This window comes from Xenopus tropicalis, chromosome 3, assembly GCF_000004195.4.
Source record: "Xenopus tropicalis strain Nigerian chromosome 3, UCB_Xtro_10.0, whole genome shotgun sequence".
Lineage (NCBI taxonomy): Eukaryota > Metazoa > Chordata > Amphibia > Anura > Pipidae > Xenopus > Xenopus tropicalis.
The window spans coordinates 141,063,699-141,084,858 of record NC_030679.2 but is presented as its reverse complement, the minus strand read 5'-3'; the positions used below and the strand labels follow the sequence as shown (position 1 = coordinate 141,084,858).

General features: G+C 49.7%; 2 protein-coding genes across 3 annotated transcripts in view; both read left to right on the top strand.

Annotated features, from left to right (window-relative positions):
• The first annotated feature begins 10,358 nt into the window (after positions 1 to 10,358).
• On the top strand, positions 10,359 to 13,833 carry rln3 (relaxin 3). Of its 2 annotated transcripts, none has more exons than XM_012953479.3 (2): positions 10,359 to 10,717; positions 13,320 to 13,833. In XM_012953479.3, the coding sequence occupies exons 1-2, from the start codon at positions 10,537 to 10,539 to the stop codon at positions 13,601 to 13,603; spliced, it is 465 nt and encodes a 154-aa protein (XP_012808933.1). In that variant the 5' UTR covers positions 10,359 to 10,536; the 3' UTR covers positions 13,604 to 13,833. The 2 variants fall into 2 exon arrangements, with proteins under 2 accessions (XP_012808933.1, NP_001116073.1); NM_001122601.1 differs by having other exon boundaries at positions 10,537 to 10,717; positions 13,308 to 13,603.
• Positions 13,834 to 15,657: 1,824 nt separating this feature from the next.
• Positions 15,658 to 21,160, top strand: part of il27ra (interleukin 27 receptor subunit alpha) — a 46,128-nt gene continuing 40,625 nt past the window's right edge. The window contains exon 1 of the mRNA XM_031899461.1: positions 15,658 to 15,725. The gene's annotated coding sequence lies outside the window, so the exon portion shown is untranslated. The remainder of the gene's footprint in view (positions 15,726 to 21,160) is intronic.

Genomic DNA, 21,160 nt, shown 5'->3' with positions numbered 1-21,160 from the left:
TTTGCCTGAACCCACAGATTGCCAGTCCAGGCCTGATTTTCAGTACACAGAGGCCCAAACAGCCCCCCCAGCAGCCCAATAAATAGTGAGTGTCTATGGCACCTTACAGCAGCCCCTCTGGCATTTGCCTGAACCCACAGATTGCCAGTCTGGGCCTGATTTTCAGTACACAGAGGCCCAAACAGCCCCCCATAGGCCCAATAAATAGTGAGTGACTATGGCACCTTACAGCAGCCCCTCTGGCATTTGCCTGAACCCACAGATTGCCAGTCTGGGCCTGATTTTCAGTACACAGAGGCCCAAACAGCCCCCCCATAGGCCCAATAAATAGTGAGTGTCTATGGCACCTTACAGCAGCCCCTCTGGCATTTGCCTGAACCCACAGATTGCCAGTCCGGGCCTGATTTTCAGTACACAGAGGCCCAAACAGCCCCCCCATAGGCCCAATAAATAGTGACTGTCTATGGCACCTTACAGCAGCCCCTCTGGCATTTGCCTGAACCCACAGATTGCCAGTCCGGGCCTGATTTTCAGTACACAGAGGCCCAAACAGCCCCCCATAGGCCCAATAAATAGTGAGTGTCTGTGGCACCTTACAGCAGCCCCTCTGGCATTTGCCTGAACCCACAGATTGCCAGTCTGGGCCTGATTTTCAGTACACAGAGGCCCAAACAGCCCCCCATAGGCCCAATAAATAGTGAGTGTCTATGGCACCTTACAGCAGCCCCTCTGGCATTTGCCTGAACCCACAGATTGCCAGTCTGGGCCTGACTGTGCCTGGAAATACACTACAGGAAGTTGGTATCTATCAGTAAGTCACGGTAGAAATTACTACAGATTTCTTTAGTAAATGCCAGACATTTGTGGAAACAAGTTTATTCAAATATTAAAATAAAATAAAAAACACTTTTAGTGCACTTTTTACCCTGAAAACCATCAGTATGGTTGCTCTGCAATGAACGGGAGCTGACAGGGCGCTTCCCCATAGGCTGAATACAAAACAAAGCACCTTGAAGCAGCCTAGATATATTTACTGAGTGATATTGGCTCTTTAGGGCATATTTCTAGTAATTTCTGCGGCTATTTCACACCTTTTTGGCTTCAAAGTGAATGCTGAGCGCAGGAAAGTGTCTGTAAGCGTTATTGCCTGGTGGGCTCACTATTTATAGCCCCCCGGGGCTCTTTGTTCTCCTTGCCGGGGAGCGACACACGCAGAGACACACACACTTCCTACACTCGTATCATGCACATAATCTGTGCCGCTACTCCCACAGTAGAAATTATACTTACTGGTTTTACTTACTATGGTTGTTGGCCACCGACCAGCAGTGCTTGTAGCTTCTCCATTTTGTTTGGTTGACCATTTTCAGCCTTAGGGCAATAAGGTTCTACTCCCAGACAGTGGCCAAGTAGCCATCTTGATAGGAACAGGGTCGGACTGGGGGGTGCAAGGCCCCAGAGGCCCTGCAGGTGCCCCCGCCAGCCGCGTCCCCTAATCCCCCCGCAGGGGCCCCCACCCGACATCCTCCCCTGAGTGCAGGTAAGTTTAACACGTCAGGGGAGGAATGGTTGAGCAGGGGGATCGCCGGCATGGGTCGGGACTGGGCCGCAGAGAGAAAAATCCGACCCTGAACCTTCCTAAATAACCCTTTGTGTCCTGCTGCAGCTCACTGAGAGAGGTTTGTCCTCCATAGGTAGGACAGGAAGAAACACCTCCGCCCTATCTGTTCCACTGTCCTTCCATGTCCTACCTTGGGCAATATTTGGTACTTTAGGGTGTATGTTTATGATAAATGTCAGCAAATTCATTGGGGGAATAGGCCCAGACTGGCAAGAAATGTTCTTGTGAGCAAACTCTCCTGTCCTTGTTGCTTAACTGTGGCAGTTCCATTCGGATCAGAACAGACAACATGATAGTTGTCCAAACATGGTGGGATGAAGAGCCAGAAAACGACTGAATTAGCCGATATCGCTCACCCCTAGGTGGGGATATCGGAAGAAGATCCGCTCACTTGGTGACCTTGCCAAGGGAGCGGATCTTAGCATGTATGGCCGCCTTTACATGGGTCATGGATCTAATAGATCTGTTTGCCTCCCAGGAAAGTAAGGATGATGTATGATGTAGATGGATGTATGTATGATGTAGAGAGTGCTATTCTGAGACAATTTGCAATTGGTCTTCATTTTTTATTATTATTTAAATTTTTGTTCAGCAGCTCTCCAGTGTGGAGTTTCAACAGCTATCTGGTTGCTAGGGTCCATATTACCTTAGCAACCTGGGAGTGGTTTGAATGGGAAATTGATATATTTATGTTGAGGACACACGGAGCTACTAGTAGCAGCTACTTATCATGGCTACTAAAACAGACAATGCTGATCATTTACAGATAGCTGTCCCTACATGTGTTTTAGCAGCGGCAATTCTCAGTATTGTCTATAGCAGGGGATTTTCTGTGGTTTAGTAGCCGAGACAAGTAGCTGCTACTAAGTAGCTCTGTGTGTCTTTGCCCTTATAGGAGAGGACGTGAATAGAAACATTTGTTATATAAAGTAACAATAGCAATAGAACTGGAGCCTCACAGAGCAATAGTTTTTGGCTGCCGGGGGCAGTGACCCCCATTTGAAAGCTGGAAAGAGTTGGAAGAAGTAAGCAAATAATTTGAAAAACTATAAGACATAAACAATGAAGACCAATTGAAAAGTTGCTTAAAATTGGCCATTCTGTAACATACTAAAGGTAAACCAACCCTTTAAGCTGCTAATCCTATAGACAGATTCAGCAGCTTATCTGCCTGTGTATGGGGCCCTACCTGACAAAAATCAGCCAGGTGTCGATTGGGTGGGTTTATTTGGATCAGGGAAGTAATTGGCTCATTGATGCGGTCCTCACTCTGCACGTTCCTATCTGTTATTGTCATTCAATAGTTTGGCCCTAAGGCCAACTGAATTAGCCCGATATCGCCCACCTTAGCATATCCGAGAAAGATCAACTTGTTTGGTGATTGTGCCAAACAAGAAAATCTTATAATGTATGGCTGCCATTAACCTATAGCAGGGCTGTCCCACTGGCGGCCGGCGGCCCGCGGCCCCCCTCTGTCTGGCCCCCCACCTGTCTGGCTGCTGTGACTGCTTACCTTTGTGTAAGCTTTAAATAGTATCAGTACTGAGATTAACTGGCCCCCTACACTGTTCACACCTCAGATTCAGGCTGAAAACCCCTGTATTTTTAAACACGCAAGCCCCTGTGTTTTTCACACCTTTTAGTGTCTGCATTGTTCATCCCCTGCATTGGTCACACCTCAGGCCTAGGCTGTAAGCACCCACATTGTCACCCTGTTCACACCTCAGGAGAAGTGGAGCTGTGCTGCTGTGCCAGCATTGTGTCACTGCCTGTATGCTGCCTGTGTATGCCATACTCTGCCTGCCCTATGCTGCCTGTGTGTGCCATACTCTGCCTGCCCTATGCTGCCTGTGTGTGCCATACTCTGCCTGCCCTACCCTGCCTGTGTGTGCCATACTCTGCCTGCCCTATGCTGCTTGTGTGTGCCATACTCTGCCTTCCATATGCTGCCTGTGTGTGCCATACTCTGCCTGCCCTACCCTGCCTATATGTGCCATACTCTGCCTGCCCTACCCTGCCTGTGTGTGCCATTCTCTGCCTGCCCTATGCTGCCTGTGTGTGCCATACTTTGCCTGCCCTACCCTGCCTGTGTGTGCCATACTCTGCCTGCCCTATGCTGCTTGTGTGTGCCATACTCTGCCTGCCCTATGCTGCCTGTGTGTGCCATACTCTGCCTGCCCTATGCTGCCTGTGTGTGCCATACTCTGCCTGTCCTATGCTGCCTGTGTGTGCCATACTCTGCCTGCCCTATGCTGCCTGTGTGTGCCTTACTCTGCCTGCTCTATGCTGCCTGTGGGAGGTGAACCTGGCAGGGGTTTGTTCTGGAAGTTTGTCAGCATTTGGAAATAGCCATTAAATGGTCCCTAAGGTGTGTAATTATATGCTGGGGGTTGCTGTGCTATCCACAGGGGAGGAGGCATATGGATTTAGGGGATGGTCTTAAAAGCTCTTACATGGGTGTGCTTTAAAGTGGGTGCGGTTTAAAAAAGGGGAGTGTTAAAAATTGGCTTCCATTATCGGCCCTTCACCATGTAGGCTAGATAAATTGTGGCCCTCGGTACCACAGAAGTTGGGCAGCACTGGCCTATAGCAATTTCATCTTATTCACAGAATCCCTCAAATCCCACGAAGTGAGCCTAGTTACCCCGACTCTGATCCTTATTGGCCAAGGGGGACATGGTTTTCGATGCAGATGAAATGCCTGATTAAGCTTTTTAGCTGGCGGGACCCGTCTGTCCACGGGGGTGGGGGGGTAGCTACCGCATATACTCGAGTTTAAGCCGAGGGTGTCTTTTTAAGCACATTTTTGTGCTCAAAAACTTGGCTTATACTCGAGTATATACGGTACTTGTGTCAAATGGTGCTCCGTGCACTTTCCTATAGTTGTGCTCAGCGCTGCTCAGTTGCAGTTGAGACAATGTTAGGTTTTTATTCTTTTGCAGTTTTTGATTTATTTTTATTTTATTTTTGTTGATCAGCTCTCCAATTTGGAATTTCAGCAGCAGCAGCCGATATCTGGTTGCTAGGGTCCAATTTAACCTAGCAACCGGGCAGTGGTTTGAAAGACAGATAGAAATATGAGTAGAGGAGGGAAATAGAAAGATAAGTAATAAAAGGTGACGATAAAAATAAAATTGGAGCCTCACAGAGCAATCATTTTTGGCTCGGGGACCTGGAAAGCTGGAAAGCGGAAGAAAGAGAAGGCAAATAATTCAAAAACGATAACAAATAATGAAGACCAATTGAAAAGTTTCTACTAAAAGTTAAGCTGAAAGGGGACCTTTCGTGAAACCATGAAACCCTAATGCATTGAAAAATCTGAGCTGTCAATCATTTTTAATTACAATTACTTTCATTTTCCATTTAGCACTTCCTAGATATCACCTAGATGCCAAATGCATACAATTTCAGGGGGATACAAAGCTTTGCCTTAATAATACTGTACACAAAATGGCACCGGCCTGCTGGCTGTGACTGTAAAGGGGAAAAACATCAAATAGTTTATACGGTATAAGTAACGTTTATTTTGCTCAAATAAAATGATAAAAGGAAAAGGATTTGGAATAATTTTTTAGGGTGACAGGTTCCCCTTGAAGATGAACCCACCCCTGTAATAGACTGATGAAGGTGTGTGCAAAGCATTATGGGAACTGGAGTCTCAGCGAGGGCAGATAATAGCAAGGGGCAGACTGGCGCTACCTTCAGATGCTTGGAATATATATACAATTATATACATACCGTATTTTTCGCCGTATAAGATGGGAAAAGTTGGTGCGTCTTATATGGCGAACTGCGTCTTCCTCTATGTGCCGCAGCTCTCTGCTGCATCCTCGCTTTTATAAGGTTGCGCCCGTGCCTACTGACGTCACACACACAGGCGCAACCTTATAAAAGCACAGAAGCAGCTGGGAGCCGCGGCACAGAGAGGAAGACATCATGGGAGCCGGAGGCCACTGAGGGGAGGTTAGGGGGGAAATGGAAGGTGCTTGGGGGGGCCCTGGGGGAAGCTGAAGAATGCTGGGGGTGCCGTGGGGGAGCTGGAGGATGCTTGGAGGCCCTGGGGGAAGCTGAAGGATACTTGGGGGGCCCTGTGGGAAGCTGAAGGATACTTGGGGGGGCCCTGGGGGAAGCTGAAGGATACTTGGGGGGGCCCTGGGGGAAGCTGAAAGGATACTTGGGGGGCCCTGGGGGAAGCTGAAGGATACTTGGGGGGGCCCTGGGGGAAGCTGAAGGATACTTGGGGGGGCCCTGGGGGAAGCTGAAGGATACTTGGGGGGGCCCTGGGGGAGCTGGAGGATGCTTGGAGGCCCTGGGGGACTCTGAAGGATACTTGGGGGGGGCCCTGTGGGAAGCTGAAGGATACTTGGGGGGGCCCTGGGGGAAGCTGAAGGATACTTGGGGGGGCCCTGGGGGAAGCTGAAAGGATACTTGGGGGGCCCTGGGGGAAGCTGAAGGATACTTGGGGGGGCCCTGGGGGAAGCTGAAGGATACTTGGGGGGGCCCTGGGGGAGCTGGAGGATGCTTGGAGGCCCTGGGGGACTCTGAAGGATACTTGGGGGGGGCCCTGTGGGAAGCTGAAGGATACTTGGGGGGGCCCTGGGGGAAGCTGAAGGATACTTGGGGGGGCCCTGGGGGAAGCTGAAGGATACTTGGGGGGGCCTGGGGGAAGCTGAATGATACTTGGGGGGGCCCTGGGGGAAGCTGAAGGATACTTGGGGGGGCCCTGGGGGAAGCTGAAGGATACTTGGGGGGGCCTGGGGGAAGCTGAATGATACTTGGGGGGGCCCTGGGTTGATATAAAATATTTTACTACAGTATTTGGTTCAGAATCTTTTTTCTCTAGATTTTCCTCCTTTAAAATTGGGTGCGTCTTATATTCCGGAGCGTCTTATAGGGCGAAAAATACGGTATATATTGAATGTATATTTGCTTACAACCCTTTTACGTTTAGCTCTGCAGGCAGCATATAATAAGGAGAAAGAGGAGGCTCCATGTTTATGGGGGCACAATGCCATGCTATAATATATATTACAGGTTTTACTGCCCACGCCATCATCTTAGCATCCATTTTATGACTTGCCATTGTGTCCCGACACCGTCACCTATTGTATTGTGTCCCCATTGTGACGTCGACTCTCATTAGTATTGTAATTAGCACATTCAGGAGCCATTGTTTTTTTTTTTTTGGGCCTCAGGGGCGTCCGCTGGTTAAATGTCCCTGTGCGGCTATTAGCCACCGCGTCAAAGATAGGATCCCAGCGGTGACAGATGGAGCCTTTTGTCATGAAAATGTTAGGGCAGCGAGGAGCAGGGATGGCGGCGCTATCAGTGGCTGTTCGATCCTATCACTCGCCCGCTGACATTATACCAGACAAAGGACGCCGTGTCCCGGCGAGGAAAGCTAATGGAATAGAGATTAGCAAAGTTCAGGCCGTGCAAATAGATTTGTATAACAATTCCGTAATGATAATGAGCGCTGCTCCGAATTGCGCCCGTACGTAAATGCGTATCCATTCCGAAAGATCAGCTGCGATCTGTAATCGCCGTAGCAGCGCAACGGGCATAAAGGGTAACCGAGAAAAACCGGCAGGAACTCCGGATAAACAAAACGTCTTGAGTAGCTGAAAACCAGTATAGTGTATTTAAACTTACACATAATGCTATAAAGCCTGACGCGTTTCGTACCTAAAACAGTCATAGGCTGAATAACAATCCACAAACACATATTATTTAAAGCAAAAATAGGCAATTGTATTGCAAGGAGGTTGACCAATCGCAACGTACATATAATTAAAGTTACGGTACGAAACGCGTAAGGCATTATGGCATTATGTGTACGTTTAAATGAACTATACTGGTTTTACTTCAACTTGTTGAGCACCCAGACCCTCCACCACCACAAAGAGTTCTACCTAATTCACCGAGTACTCGGTTTTCTTTATTTTTTGGATCTTTCCATATATATTGCAACAGGGTAACTTAGCACAGGGGCCACATTCTCTGCTAAGCACAGGGGCCACATTCTCTGCTAAGCACAGGGGCCACATTCTCAGCTAAGCACAGGGGCCTCATTCTCCGCTAAGCACAGGGGCCACATTCTCCGTTAAGCACAGGGGCCACAGTCTCTGCTAAGCACAGGGGCCACAGTCTCCGCTAAGCACAGGGGCCACATTCTCTGCTAAGCACAGGGGCCACATTCTCCGCTAAGCACAGGGGCCACAGTCTCTGCTAAGCACAGGGGCCACAGTCTCCGCTAAGCACAGGGGCCACATTCTCTGCTAAGCACAGGGGCCACATTCTCTGCTAAGCACAGGGGCCACAGTCTCCGCTAAGCACAGGGGCCACATTCTCCGCTAAGCACAGGGGCCACAGTCTCCGCTAAGCACAGGGGCCACAGTCTCCGCTAAGCACAGGGGCCACATTCTCCGCTAAGCACAGGGGCCACATTCTCCGCTAAGCACAGGGGCCACATTCTCAGCTAAGCACAGGGGCCACATTCTCAGCTAAGCACAGGGGCCACATTCTCTGCTAAGCACAGGGGCCACATTCTCTGCTAAGCACAGGGGCCACATTCTCTGCTAAGCACAGGGGCCACATTCTCTGCTAAGCACAGGGGCCACATTCTTTGCTAAGCACAGGGGCCACATTCTCTGCTAAGCACAGGGGCCACATTCTCTGCTAAGCACAGGGGCCACATTCTCAGCTAAGCACAGGGGCCACATTCTCAGCTAAGCACAGGGGCCACATTCTCTGCTAAGCACAGGGGCCACATTCTCAGCTAAGCACAGGGGCCACATTCTCTGCTAAGCACAGGGGCCACAGTCTCCGCTAAGCACAGGGGCCACATTCTCAGCTAAGCACAGGGGCCACATTCTCTGCTAAGCACAGGGGCCACATTCTCCGCTAAGCACAGGGGCCACATTCTCAGCTAAGCACAGGGGCCACATTCTCAGCTAAGCACAGGGGCCACATTCTCAGCTAAGCACAGGGGCCACATTCTCAGCTAAGCACAGGGGCCACATTCTCTGCTAAGCACAGGGGCCACATTCTCTGCTAAGCACAGGGGCCACATTCTCAGCTAAGCACAGGGGCCACATTCTCAGCTAAGCACAGGGGCCACATTCTCCGCTAAGCACAGGGGGTGTCGCACCTTGCCCACTCAAGCGAATGGGAGACAGAAGCGTGGGGGTCATGTGGTTCTCTGAAGGCAGAGAATATACCCCTCGTGCCACAGCCCTTATACACAGTGCTAATATTAGCACAACAATCAGTGGCGTAGAGGAAGCAGACGCGGCGGGGGGGGGGGGGGCCCTGGGTACAGGGGGGGAGGGCGCAGGGTCAGCTTCCTCTACGCCACTTTTCTACAAAGAAAATATACGTGCCCACTGCTTTCCTGAGCCGGCCCAACACACGCGGGCATGGAGCGGGGATTGTTTGCGTGGGGGCCTGGCAGCACTTCGTTACGCCGCTGACAATAATACCCAGAACTCAACCTCCTTTGCTAAAGTACCTGCTCCCTAATGAGAATAAAATCATTCCTACAGAGCCGGGGTCCGACTGCCCTGCCAGGGTACCGGGCACCTTCCTGGTGGGCCCAGGCCTGAGAGAAGTCCCATTAACCCTTACTTATTCCCACCATTAGCCTATATACCCTTTATATGCCATTCAGTGCCAAGGCCCGGTTCCACTCACGCCATCAGCACGCAGCAAGCATTGATCAGTGTGTTCAACATGTGAAGCTAATTTAGCTCTGGAGTCAGACTGATACAAATGGATGAGGGTTTGCCTTGGCGTTGGAGTTGGGGGCCATTCCAACCACTTATACTTACATAGGAGGGCCATTGTAGCATGGGGGGGGGGGGCAACTGTGTTGGCCCACCTATCTAGGGCAGGGTCATACTCAAGCATACACAGGAGTCACCTACCTGGGAACCCTCGGCAGTGGTAGAGACACCAGGACTTACCAGAGTAATAAACTTCATATAGGGCTTTGCCCTAAGGGTGCAGGGACACGGCGGGGACATCTTGGGGAGTGCGGGGCCCCTGGTTCGGCAGCCCCAGTGGGCCCTGCACCCCCCCAGTCCAACCCTGTGTGCATCATAGTACTTAGATTGTAAGCTCTACGGGGCAGGAAGCTCCTTCCTACTGTGTCTCATATCACATGGCACTTACTCCCTGTGCATTTATATTATTATATATATATATTTATTGTATTTATTCTAACACTTGTCCTCCCTGTGTGTAATTGTGTATATTGTAAGATTGTACAGCGCTGCGTACCCTTGTGGCACTTTATAAATAAAGTTATACATATAACAAATGCAAAGCTATTGGCTGAGCCCACTCATACAGACTCCTTGCAGATAGAGCCCTGGCTGGAATCAAACTTAAGACCCCAATGCTACATTGATCTCCCCCTCCCCCCAAATCACTAGGGGCAGTTATGGTCACCTCCACCTGATTCTAATAATAATGCGCCCCTAGTGGCCAAACTGCCAGGAGCAATGGTAGAATACCTGCTTGCCTTACTAAGCAGTTACTTTTGCGCAGGGACATGGGAGAAGCATTAGCACATACATTACTTTTTCTACCCGCCATGGGGGTCGCTATAAAGTCCCCCCTTGAGTCACTCGCCATACGCACAGATTTTGTACTTGTGGGGGTAGTTTACTGGGAAGTGATGCTCTGAGGGTGTCAGGGTGATGGCACCCAGTGACGAGCCTGGAATAATTGCTGCCTTATTATGCTGCAGAAAGGTTATCTCTCCTCTCAGAGGCTGCTCCGGGGAGGGGGGGCACCGAGTAGGGTCCTTATCTCCCCGCTCAGGCCCCCACGGTCAGCTTATAAGTGGACGGTCAGCAGCCACTGGGATTCACTTTCCTCGCTCACTGCCTGCCCAGTAAGAGCCTGGCATCATGCAGCGCGTGGCTCCCGCCCTTCTCGTGGTCCTGTGGCTCCTAGCCTGGCACAGCGGCACCCAGGCCACCAGCAGAGTCCCCACGTTTGGGGTGAAGCTCTGCGGCCGAGAGTTCATACGAGCCGTTATCTTCACATGTGGGGGTTCCCGGTGGAGAAGAAACGAGGCTCTGCAAGCAGGTAGGGGGTCTTACACAACTTCCTAAGGGGGTTATTGGGCGTGGGCAAAACTGTACCCAAAATCAGATAGAGCCCAGGGCAGACCTGCTTCCTACAGGGTTCATCCCTTTCTTCGAAACAATGTAGCAGAAGTCAATTCTCCTCCAGGTATGTTATTTCAGGAGTCACAATCAGCAGTGCAGAGAAGTGAAAATGGGAAATTGGGAAGTTGCTCAGAATGATATTTTCTTTCATTAGGTTCCCCTTTAAACATCCACTACCGTCCAATCATAATGTGAGTTTCATTGTTTTGTAGGGGGTCAAACCACCCATTTTGGGGGCTGTGACTGGTGAGGTGCAGCCCAAAGAGATGTCGCAGTTTTCATTTTTTTCACATTTCTTTTTTTTTGCCATTAGATATTGTGCTACTTGCCCTTTACCCTGGCAAAGGTACGACCAACGCCTTAGATTCTACCAACTCAGGGTTTTGTTTAGATTGGCAAGATTGATAGGCACCAGCATTTAAAGGGTTAAAAGCGCTCCAGCTTCCTATGTGCAGGATAAATATTGCAATGAAAGTGTTCTGGCAGCTTGAGAGTTAAGAGGGCAACCAACTTTTGGACTGGCACCCCTGACGCCCTGTAGATAGGGTGGGCTGCTGTACAAGGGTCAGTACCCGCTGCCCCAGCAACATTGCCCCCTAAGAGCAGCGTTGCCCACGGTTTAGTGCCCCCAACTGTAGGCAGTGCTGTATGCAGAGCAATGAGCCCCTTGCTAAGCCTGCTTAGACTCCCCCCCAGACATGCATTTGGTACGTTCCACCTGGAGCTCCCAGCATGCTCAGCCAGGGGAGGCTGCCTTATCTACCCCCTACTCCCACTGAGATATAACACGGGCTCCTGTTAGTGATATGGTAATAGTAACAATCAGAGCCTTTGTGTGCAGCTATTTAATGAGGAGATCTGTATCGGGGGCTCAGGGTGGGTTAGGTAGATAACACTTGTGTGCAGCTGTTTGTTTGTGATTGTGCGCCCACACTCAGCGCTTTGTCCGGTGCATCAATCTGGATATTAGAAGTCACTGAGGGGTTCTGTGCCCATATAAAGGCACAAGGCTGCAGGCTGAGTTATACAGGGAACTCTGAGTATCACTCATGTATTATAAGGGATAATGTACCCCCTACTGTAAATGATAAGGATATTAGCAGTCACTGAGGGGTTCTGTGCCCATATAAAGGCACAAGGCTGCAGGCTGAGTTATACAGGGAACTCTGAGTATCACTCATGTATTATAAGGCATAATGTACCCCCTACTGTAAATGATAAGGATATTAGCAGTCACTGAGGGGTTCTGTGCCCATATAAAGGCACAAGGCTGCAGGCTGAGTTATACAGGGAACTCTGAGTATCACTCATGTATTATAAGGGATAATGTACCCCCTACTGTAAATGATAAGGATATTAGCAGTCACTGAGGGGTTCTGTGCCCATATAAAGGCACAAGGCTGCAGGCTGAGTTATACAGGGAACTCTGAGTATCACTCATGTATTATAAGGGATAATGTACCCCCTACTGTAAATGATAAGGATATTAGCAGGCACTGAGGGGTTCTGTGCCCATATAAAGGCACAAGGCTGCAGGCTGAGTTATACAGGGAACTCTGAGTATCACTCATGTATTATAAGGGATAATGTACCCCCTACTGTAAATGATAAGGATATTAGCAGTCACTGAGGGGTTCTGTGCCCATATAAAGGCACAAGGCTGCAGGCTGAGTTATACAGGGAACTCTGAGTATCACTCATGTATTATAAGGGATAATGTACCCCCTACTGTAAATGATAAGGATATTAGCAGTCACTGAGGGGTTCTGTGCCCATATAAAGGCACAAGGCTGCAGGCTGAGTTATACAGGGAACTCTGAGTATCACTCATGTATTATAAGGGATAATGTACCCCCTACTGTAAATGATAAGGATATTAGCAGTCACTGAGGGGTTCTGTGCCCATATAAAGGCACAAGGCTGCAGGCTGAGTTATACAGGGAACTCTGAGTATCACTCATGTATTATAAGGCATAATGTACCCCCTACTGTAAATGATAAGGATATTAGCAGTCACTGAGGGGTTCTGTGCCCATATAAAGGCACAAGGCTGCAGGCTGAGTTATACAGGGAACTCTGAGTATCACTCATGTATTATAAGGGATAATGTACCCCCTACTGTAAATGATAAGGATATTAGCAGTCACTGAGGGGTTCTGTGCCCATATAAAGGCACAAGGCTGCAGGCTGAGTTATACAGGGAACTCTGAGTATCACTCATGTATTATAAGGGATAATGTACCCCCTACTGTAAATGATAAGGATATTAGCAGTCACTGAGGGGTTCTGTGCCCATATAAAGGCACAAGGCTGCAGGCTGAGTTATACAGGGAACTCTGAGTATCACTCATGTATTATAAGGGATAATGTACCCCCTACTGTAAATGATAAGGATATTAGCAGTCACTGAGGGTTATTAACATTAATATCAGGATGCTTTTGCCTCTAGTCTGTCTGTACACTAAATAAAAATAAACAATACTGGGGGCATCTCTTTGCACCCCCAGCTTCTCTTGTAGGGGAGCCTGCTGAAGTCTTTGGAAACTTGGTCTCTCCCGATGTGAATTCCGATGAGGAGGACGTGCTGAGTGAATGGGCGAGCAGCCTGCGTCCCCACAACAACGACATTGACTATGGCAGCGTGCAGAGTTGGCGAGATACCGCGGGGGGCAGGCACGGCATGGCAGCAGCAGAGGACGCCCTGAGGGGGGTGGAGAGGAGAGGGAGGGAAGCCGCGTTGGGATTATCAAATACTTGTTGCAAATGGGGGTGTAGCAAGAGCCAGATTAGCTCCTTGTGTTGAATGGGAGCCGAGTCACTGGGGTGGGGGGCAGTGTGGGGGGAGATTGGGTCATTGGTCTGTAACTGGGTCATGTACGTGTGTAGAACAGAAATCCCTATTGTTAGTGTGTGAGTGTGAGTGAATGAGTGAGTGTGAGTGAGTATTGGTTATGCGCAGGGGCACAGCCCAGGGTATCTGGGGCACGTGAGTGTTATCAGTATGTATATATATAATACATTTTCAACCCCGTATTCTGCTTGTTTCTTTCTTTTCTACATGTATTGATTTAATATGGAAGGAACCATTGTACATGGGTTTATTGGGCTGGGAATCTAGGGGAGCACTTTAGGCTCCCAGAGTGGGGGTGCTACTCCCGGGTGGCGGGCACAGCCAGCAGGGGGCCCCGTTGCAAATATAGTGTAAGGGACACAGGAGCAAGGAAGTCCTGGGCCCATAGAGCTTACAATCTAAGTGTGTGGGTAACTTCCAGGCACAGAGAGAAGTGCTGCTAAGGCTGTTCAAGTGCTTCGAGAGGCTGAGGGAGAGTTCCTGGTGGAGAAACATAAGGAATGAATTCCATAGGGGCAGAAAGGGAAAGCAGAGGGGCAATAGGGGATATGGGCGCTGTGAAAAGATGGCGGCTCTGAAAGAAATGGAGAAGGAGACCCAGAAAATTTGGAGGCACAGGGAAGATGCAGTGAGAGCAGGAGGAATGAAGCACTTTGTGAGGGACGGGAGGGGGGACAATAAGGACAGGGTTGGCCTGTGCCCACTGTTCTTCTGGGCAGAATGGCTAATGGGCACTAAAGGATTCGCCCGTGGGAACTTGTCAGTATTAACAAAGGAGGATTCTCATTTGCCCAAAGTGACCTGCCCAGGGTGCAGTAATGCATCAGGTATCATAGGGCCCCATATTACTAAATTACCAGGTTCCACCCCCTCAGGGGCCCCCAGTTATTAACTCATTGGTTACCTTTGCCCCAGGAGGAGGGCCCTGAAAGCAAGTAGAATGGGGCTAGAAACAAAATGGCGCATGTACTTATGACCACGCCCCCTGATCAACACCAGGCACACACCATTATGCCAAACCCCACCCATAATCCAGCCAAGCTCCTCCCATTCTCCACAAACCCTGTCCATGCCTGTAATTCACACTATTACATTGTTTCGGCCCCAAGGGGCCCCTGACTGCAGTACTCCCTGTACTCTCCTATTGGCAACGCTGCTGCTAAGCCTCCATTGTCTACAAAATGGAACAATGGTAAAACACGGGTTAAATGGCAGTTGTCTAGGTGCTTGGTATCGGATCCAGCAGAGGGGACTGGTTAAAGGGGCAGTACACCTTTAAGTTAATTTTTAGTATGTTATAGAATGGCCAATTTTAAGCAGCTTTTCAACCGGTCTTCATTATTTGTTTTTAAATTATTTGCCTTCTTCTTCTGACTCTTTCCAGCTTTTATATGGGGGGGTCACTGACCCCGGCAGCCAAAACCTATTGGTCTGAGAGGCAACAGTTTTATTATTATTGTTATTTCATTTTAGTTATTTTTCTATTCAGTCCCTCTATTCTTATACCAGTCTCTCATTCAAACCACTCCCTGGATGCTAAGGAAATTTGGATCCTAGCAACCAGATTGTCTTAGAATCTCCCTCCTATTTACTCACAGATTATAACTCACTAAGGTGTAGCCGGACTTGGATTTCTTACTATTGAGTGCTATTCTGATACCTACTGGGAGCTGCTATCTTGCTCCCTTCCCATTGTTCTGCTGATCGGCTGCTGGGGGGGGGGGGGGGATATCACTCCAACTTGCAGTGCAGCAGTAAAGTGTGTCTGTATGAAGATCATCAGTCACGTGAATGGTGGAACCTATAAAACTAAGAATATGTTTAGCCCCACATCAATTTTTAAAATGAAATACAAAAGAAAATCTGTTTGCTCTATAAAAAAACACTACAATGCAGGATTCTGCTGGAGAAGACTGCTGTAATGCAGGGGACTGACTTATTGCCCAGTCAGCAGCAGAAAATGCATTGGTGGTTCAACCATTGCTCAGGACAGAGCCCTCCCCCCTTTACTTCATGAAGCAGTGCCGGTAGAAGGCAGAGCAGGAAGCACTGGGAAGAACTCGCGGTGCAGCAGGTAGGAACAGCAACATGGGCAGGAACAGCAACATAGGCAGGAACAGCAGCATGGGCAGGAACAGCAGCATGGGCAGGAACAGCAGCATGGGCAGGAACAGCAGCATGGGCAGGAACAGCAGCATGGGCAGGAACAGCAGCATGGGCAGGAACAGCAGCATGGGTAGGAACAGCAATGGGCAGGAACAGCATGGGCAGGAACAGCAACATGGGCAGGAACAGCAACATGGGCAGGAACAGCAGCATGGGCAGGAACAGCAACATGGCAGGAACAGCAACATGGGCAGGAACAGCAGCATGGGCAGGAACAGCAACATGGCAGGAACAGCAGCATGGGCAGGAACAGCAGCATGGGCAGGAACAGCAACATGGGCAGAACAGCAAACATGGGCAGGAACAGCAACATGGGCAGGAACAGCAGCATGGGCAGGAAAGCAACCATGGGCAGGAACAGCAACATGGGCAGGAACAGCAGCATGGGCAGGAACAGCAACATGGGCAGGAACAGCAACATGGCAGGAACAGCAGCATGGGCAGGAACAGCAGCATGGGCAGGAACAGCAACATGGGCAGCAACATGGCAGGAACATGGCAGAACAGCAACATGGGCAGGAACAGCAACATGGGCAGGAACAGCAACATGGGCAGGAACAGCAGCATGGGCAGGAACAGCAACATGGGCAGGAACAGCAGCATGGGCAGGAACAGCAGCATGGGCAGGAACAGCAACATGGGCAGGAACAGCAACATGGGCAGGAACAGCAGCATGGGCAGGAACAGCAGCATGGGCAGGAACAGCAGCATGGGCAGGAACAGCAGCATGGGCAGGAACAGCAACATGGGCAGGAACAGCAACATGGGCAGGAACAGCAACATGGGCAGGAACAGCAACATGGGCAGGAACAGCAACATGGGCAGGAACAGCAGCATGGGCAGGAACAGCAACATGGGCAGGAACAGCAGCATGGGCAGGAACAGCAGCATGGGCAGGAACAGCAGCATGGGCAGGAACAGCAACATGGGCAGGAAACAGCATGGGCAGGAACAGCATGGGCAGGAACAGCAGATGGGCAGGAACAGCAACATGGGCAGGAACAGCAGCATGGGCAGGAACAGCAGCATGGGCAGGAACAGCAACATGGGCAGGAACAGCAACATGGGCAGGAACAGCAACATGGGCAGGAACAGCAGCATGGGCAGGAACAGCAGCATGGGCAGGAACAGCAACATGGGCAGGAACAGCAGCATGGGCAGGAACAGCAACATGGGCAGGAACAGCATGGGCAGGAACAGCAACATGGGCAGGAACAGCAGCATGGGCAGGAACAGCAACATGGGCAGGAACAGCAGCATGGGCAGGAACAGCAACATGGGCAGGAACAGCATGGGCAGGAACAGCATGGGCAGGAACAGCAGCATGGGCAGGAACAGCAACATGGGCAGGAACAGCAACATGGGCAGGAACAGCAACATGGGCAGGAACAGCAGCATGGGCAGGAACAGCAACATGGGCAGGAACAGCAGCATGGGCAGGAACAGCAGCATGGGCAGGCAGCAGGACAGCAGCATGGGCAGGAACAGCAGCATGGGCAGGCAGGAACAGCATGGGCAGGAACAGCAGCATTGGCAGGAACAGCAGCATGGGCAGGAACAGCATGGGCAGGAACAGCAGCATGGGCAGGAACAGCATGGGCAGGAACAGCAGCATGGGCAGGAACAGCATGGGCAGGAACAGCAGAATGGGCAGGAACAGCAGCATGGGCAGGAGCAGCAACATGGGCAGGAACAGCAACATGGGCAGGAACAGCAACATGGGCAGGAACAGCAGCATGGGCAGGAACAGCAACATGGGCAGGAACAGCAACATGGGCAGGAACAGCAGCATGGGCAGGAACAGCAGCATGGGCAGGAACAGCAACATGGGCAGGAACAGCAACATGGGCAGGACAGCAACATGCAGAAGCCATGGGCAGGAACAGCAGCATGGGCAGGAACAGCAACATGGGCAGGAACAGCACATGGGCAGGAACAGCAAATGGGCAGGAACAGCAGCATGGGCAGGAACATGGGCAGGACAGCAGCATGGGCAGGAACAGCGCATGGGCAGGACAGCAACATGGGCCAGGAACAGCAGCATGGGAGGAACAGCAACATGGGCAGGAACAGCAGCATGGGCAGGAACAGCAACATGGGCAGGAACCAGCAGCATGGGCAGGAACAGCAGCATGGGCAGGAACAGCAACATGGGCAGGAACAGCAGCATGGGCAGGAACAGCAGCATGGGCAGGAACAGCAACATGGGCAGGAACAGCAGCATGGGCAGGAAACAGCATGGGCAGGAACAGCATGGGCAGGAACAGCATGGGCAGGAACAGCAACATGGGCAGGAACAGCAGCATGGGCAGGAACAGCATGGGCAGGAACAGCATGGGCAGGAACAGCATGGGCAGGAACAGCAGCATGGGCAGGAACAGCATGGGCAGGAACAGCAAATGGGCAGGAACAGCAGCATGGGCAGGAACAGCAGCATGGGCAGGAACAGCAGCATGGGCAGGAACAGCATGGGCAGGAACAGCAGCATGGGCAAGGAACAGCAGCATGGGCCAGGAACAGCAGCATGGGCAGGAACAGCAACATGGGCAGGAACAGCAGCATGGGCAGGAACAGGCAGCATGGGCAGGAACAGCCAGCATGGGCAGGAACAGCAGCATGGGCAGGACAGCAGCATGGGCAGGAACAGCATGGGCAGGAACAGCAACATGGGCAGGAACAGCAACATGGGCAGGAACAGCAGCATGGGCAGGAACAGCAGCATGGGCAGGAACAGCATGGGCAGGAACAGCAGCATGGGCAGGAACAGCAGCATGGGCAGGAACAGCATGGGCAGGAACAGCAGCATGGGCAGGAACAGCATGGGCAGGAACAGCAGCATGGGCAGGAACAGCAGCATGGGCAGGAACAGCAACATGGGCAGGAACAGCATGGAGGGGGCGGGAGGGGGCCCAGTAGCATAGCCCACACCCAGGCCCGGTTTGGCTTAGTTAAGTTACTGAAAGATGCTTATACTGTTTAGATAAAAATTAAGAGCTTTTTACTATGTGACAAGTACGTGGTGTTAAACTGTAACTTACACATGTTCTAGTGACTAGCCCGGATCATCAGCCTTGATGCAATACAGATAACGTTCCAATATATATATATATATTTCTAATGCACACACACCATGTATATATGTCTGTTTAGCTTGGTTGGTTAGTCATTTAGAGAAACTGCTCATGCAGACAGAGCTCAGAGTCAGTTCCAAATTCCTTTTTGTTATGTTAGTTGAGCAAAAGAAACTTTAATTACACTATATAAATTATTTCAATTTTGTTTCCTTCAGTCATGGAATTCAAAATCATACAAGCAGGTAGACGCCATTTTGTGGACCCCATTATCAAGACAAGCTTTGAAGCGCCCCAAAATCTTATCTTTGCCCCATGCTCATGTAGAGGATACACAATTATAGGGGGGCAGGGGAATGTAAGGAGGGCAGAAACATCTAGGAAGCACCAAATGGAAAGTGAAAGTACTTTATTGCCCCACCACCCTGAGGTTTAGGGCGGGGCAGGAAATATATGATTGACAACTCTGATTTTTTAAATACATTTTTAACTCATATGGGTTTTAATTAAAAAAAAACAGTTTGGGAAAGGACTTTTATTGTACAGCTTTTATGTGGGGGTGACTGGCCCCCATTAAGGGCATTTTGATTCCCCTACGAGCACGGAAACAATTTAAATTAATAAAATCCAGGATTCGGTTTGGGATTCGGCCAATATTTTTTAGCAGGATCCTTAAGATCATGTGACTTTTTGTCTTTTTTTTTTTTTTTAATTTTTATTTTTATTGAGTTTTAACAGATATCCAACTTTGACAGTAGCATCGATTAACAGTAAATGCTTGCAAATTGTTATCATATTAACAGAGTGTTGATCATTTATAACCGCTTAATACAAACTAAAGCCCATGTTTGAGTTATCGGTCCGCTGTCTACTGTCCTCAGTAACTAATTATTGATAACAAGTTGGGCAAATATTGGGGAGAGGAAAAGAGGGGGAGATTCAGGCAGTACTATTTCACTCTAAGATCCATTTATTTGTCCTTTATAGATAGTTAGGAGGAAGAGGTAGTAAATATTCTCATATATCATAGCAAAGTTATATCTTTATGGTCCGTATTGCAAACCCCTGTCTGTATCTGAATAACTATAAGTATGGCACGACTAACTTCCTGGCTTGGCAGAAGACTCTCTTTTTATACACATAGTTAGGATAGTCATAGTCAAGTAAGCCACGGATAACAGCCCAGCTTGGAGGAGGGGCAGCATGACCCAGGCCCAACCCATGCCGGAGCCCAATAGGTGGGTTTAAGTGAGTGGGAAGGGTTAGGCTGGGGGGAGGAGTAGGTGGCCATCTTTAGTGTGAGGCAGGGTGAACTTGCAACCATTTTGTGGATGCAAGCAGGAAAGAAAAGTTCCCCACCCGCCCTCCCTAGGAAAGGGGGTGGTATTCTGGTCTGGGGTTTGTTGTTTTTCTAGTTGTCACAAGTGTGGCCAATGAGGGCCGGGGTACACAAGTTATAGTTAGTTAGTAGGGTAAACAGGCAAATTGGGGGTAAGAAATTTTAGAAGGGTATTTGTCACAGCATTAGGCGGGCCCTTGTCAGTCTGCCGGGTAAATATTTGGGCCGGTAAGAGAGGCTTACCTTGGTGGGATGGTGTAACCCCTAAGGTGGGTGGCCATTATTGCAGATGTATTGCAGGGGAAATGCTAAAAGGTGATGGCGGGGGGCTCCCAGTAAGGTGGAGTCTCTTTTGTAAGTACGGTTTGGCGGCCTATCCTCTGGGCTAGGAGGCTTTACGGCTGGAGGATAGTGCTTCAGGTAAGGAGGGGCAGACTGACAGGGGCTCAAGTTATCATGATGTTGTATGTTATGTAATATTTATAATGTTTAATATGTTTTGTTATAAATGATGTAAATGATGACTTGTATACTATTAAATTGTGATGTTTGGAATTGTATTGCTAAAAATTAATAAAGCTGTGGCCGGTATCATTCCAAGATGCTATTGTGTCACGCATTTTATTGGTTAGTAAGTTTAGCGTAAGGTTGCTGTGGATGATGCCTGGGTCATGTTCGGTTATCTACAAATGTGGACCAGAGACGCCATACAGCCCAGTGTTTCTGCCTCGCCTCATATGTTTCTGCATGTATTTCCTCGAATTTTCGTATGTCTTCCATTTCTGAGATCCATTCTGCAATTGTGGGTAGTAGTTTTGTTTTCCATTTGCGAGGAATTATGAGTTTGGCTGCATTTAGGGCGAACTGGTTTAAAGATTTTTTGTAGTGGGTAATGGAATGATTGTTATGGTGAAGGAGGATTGAAGCTGGGTC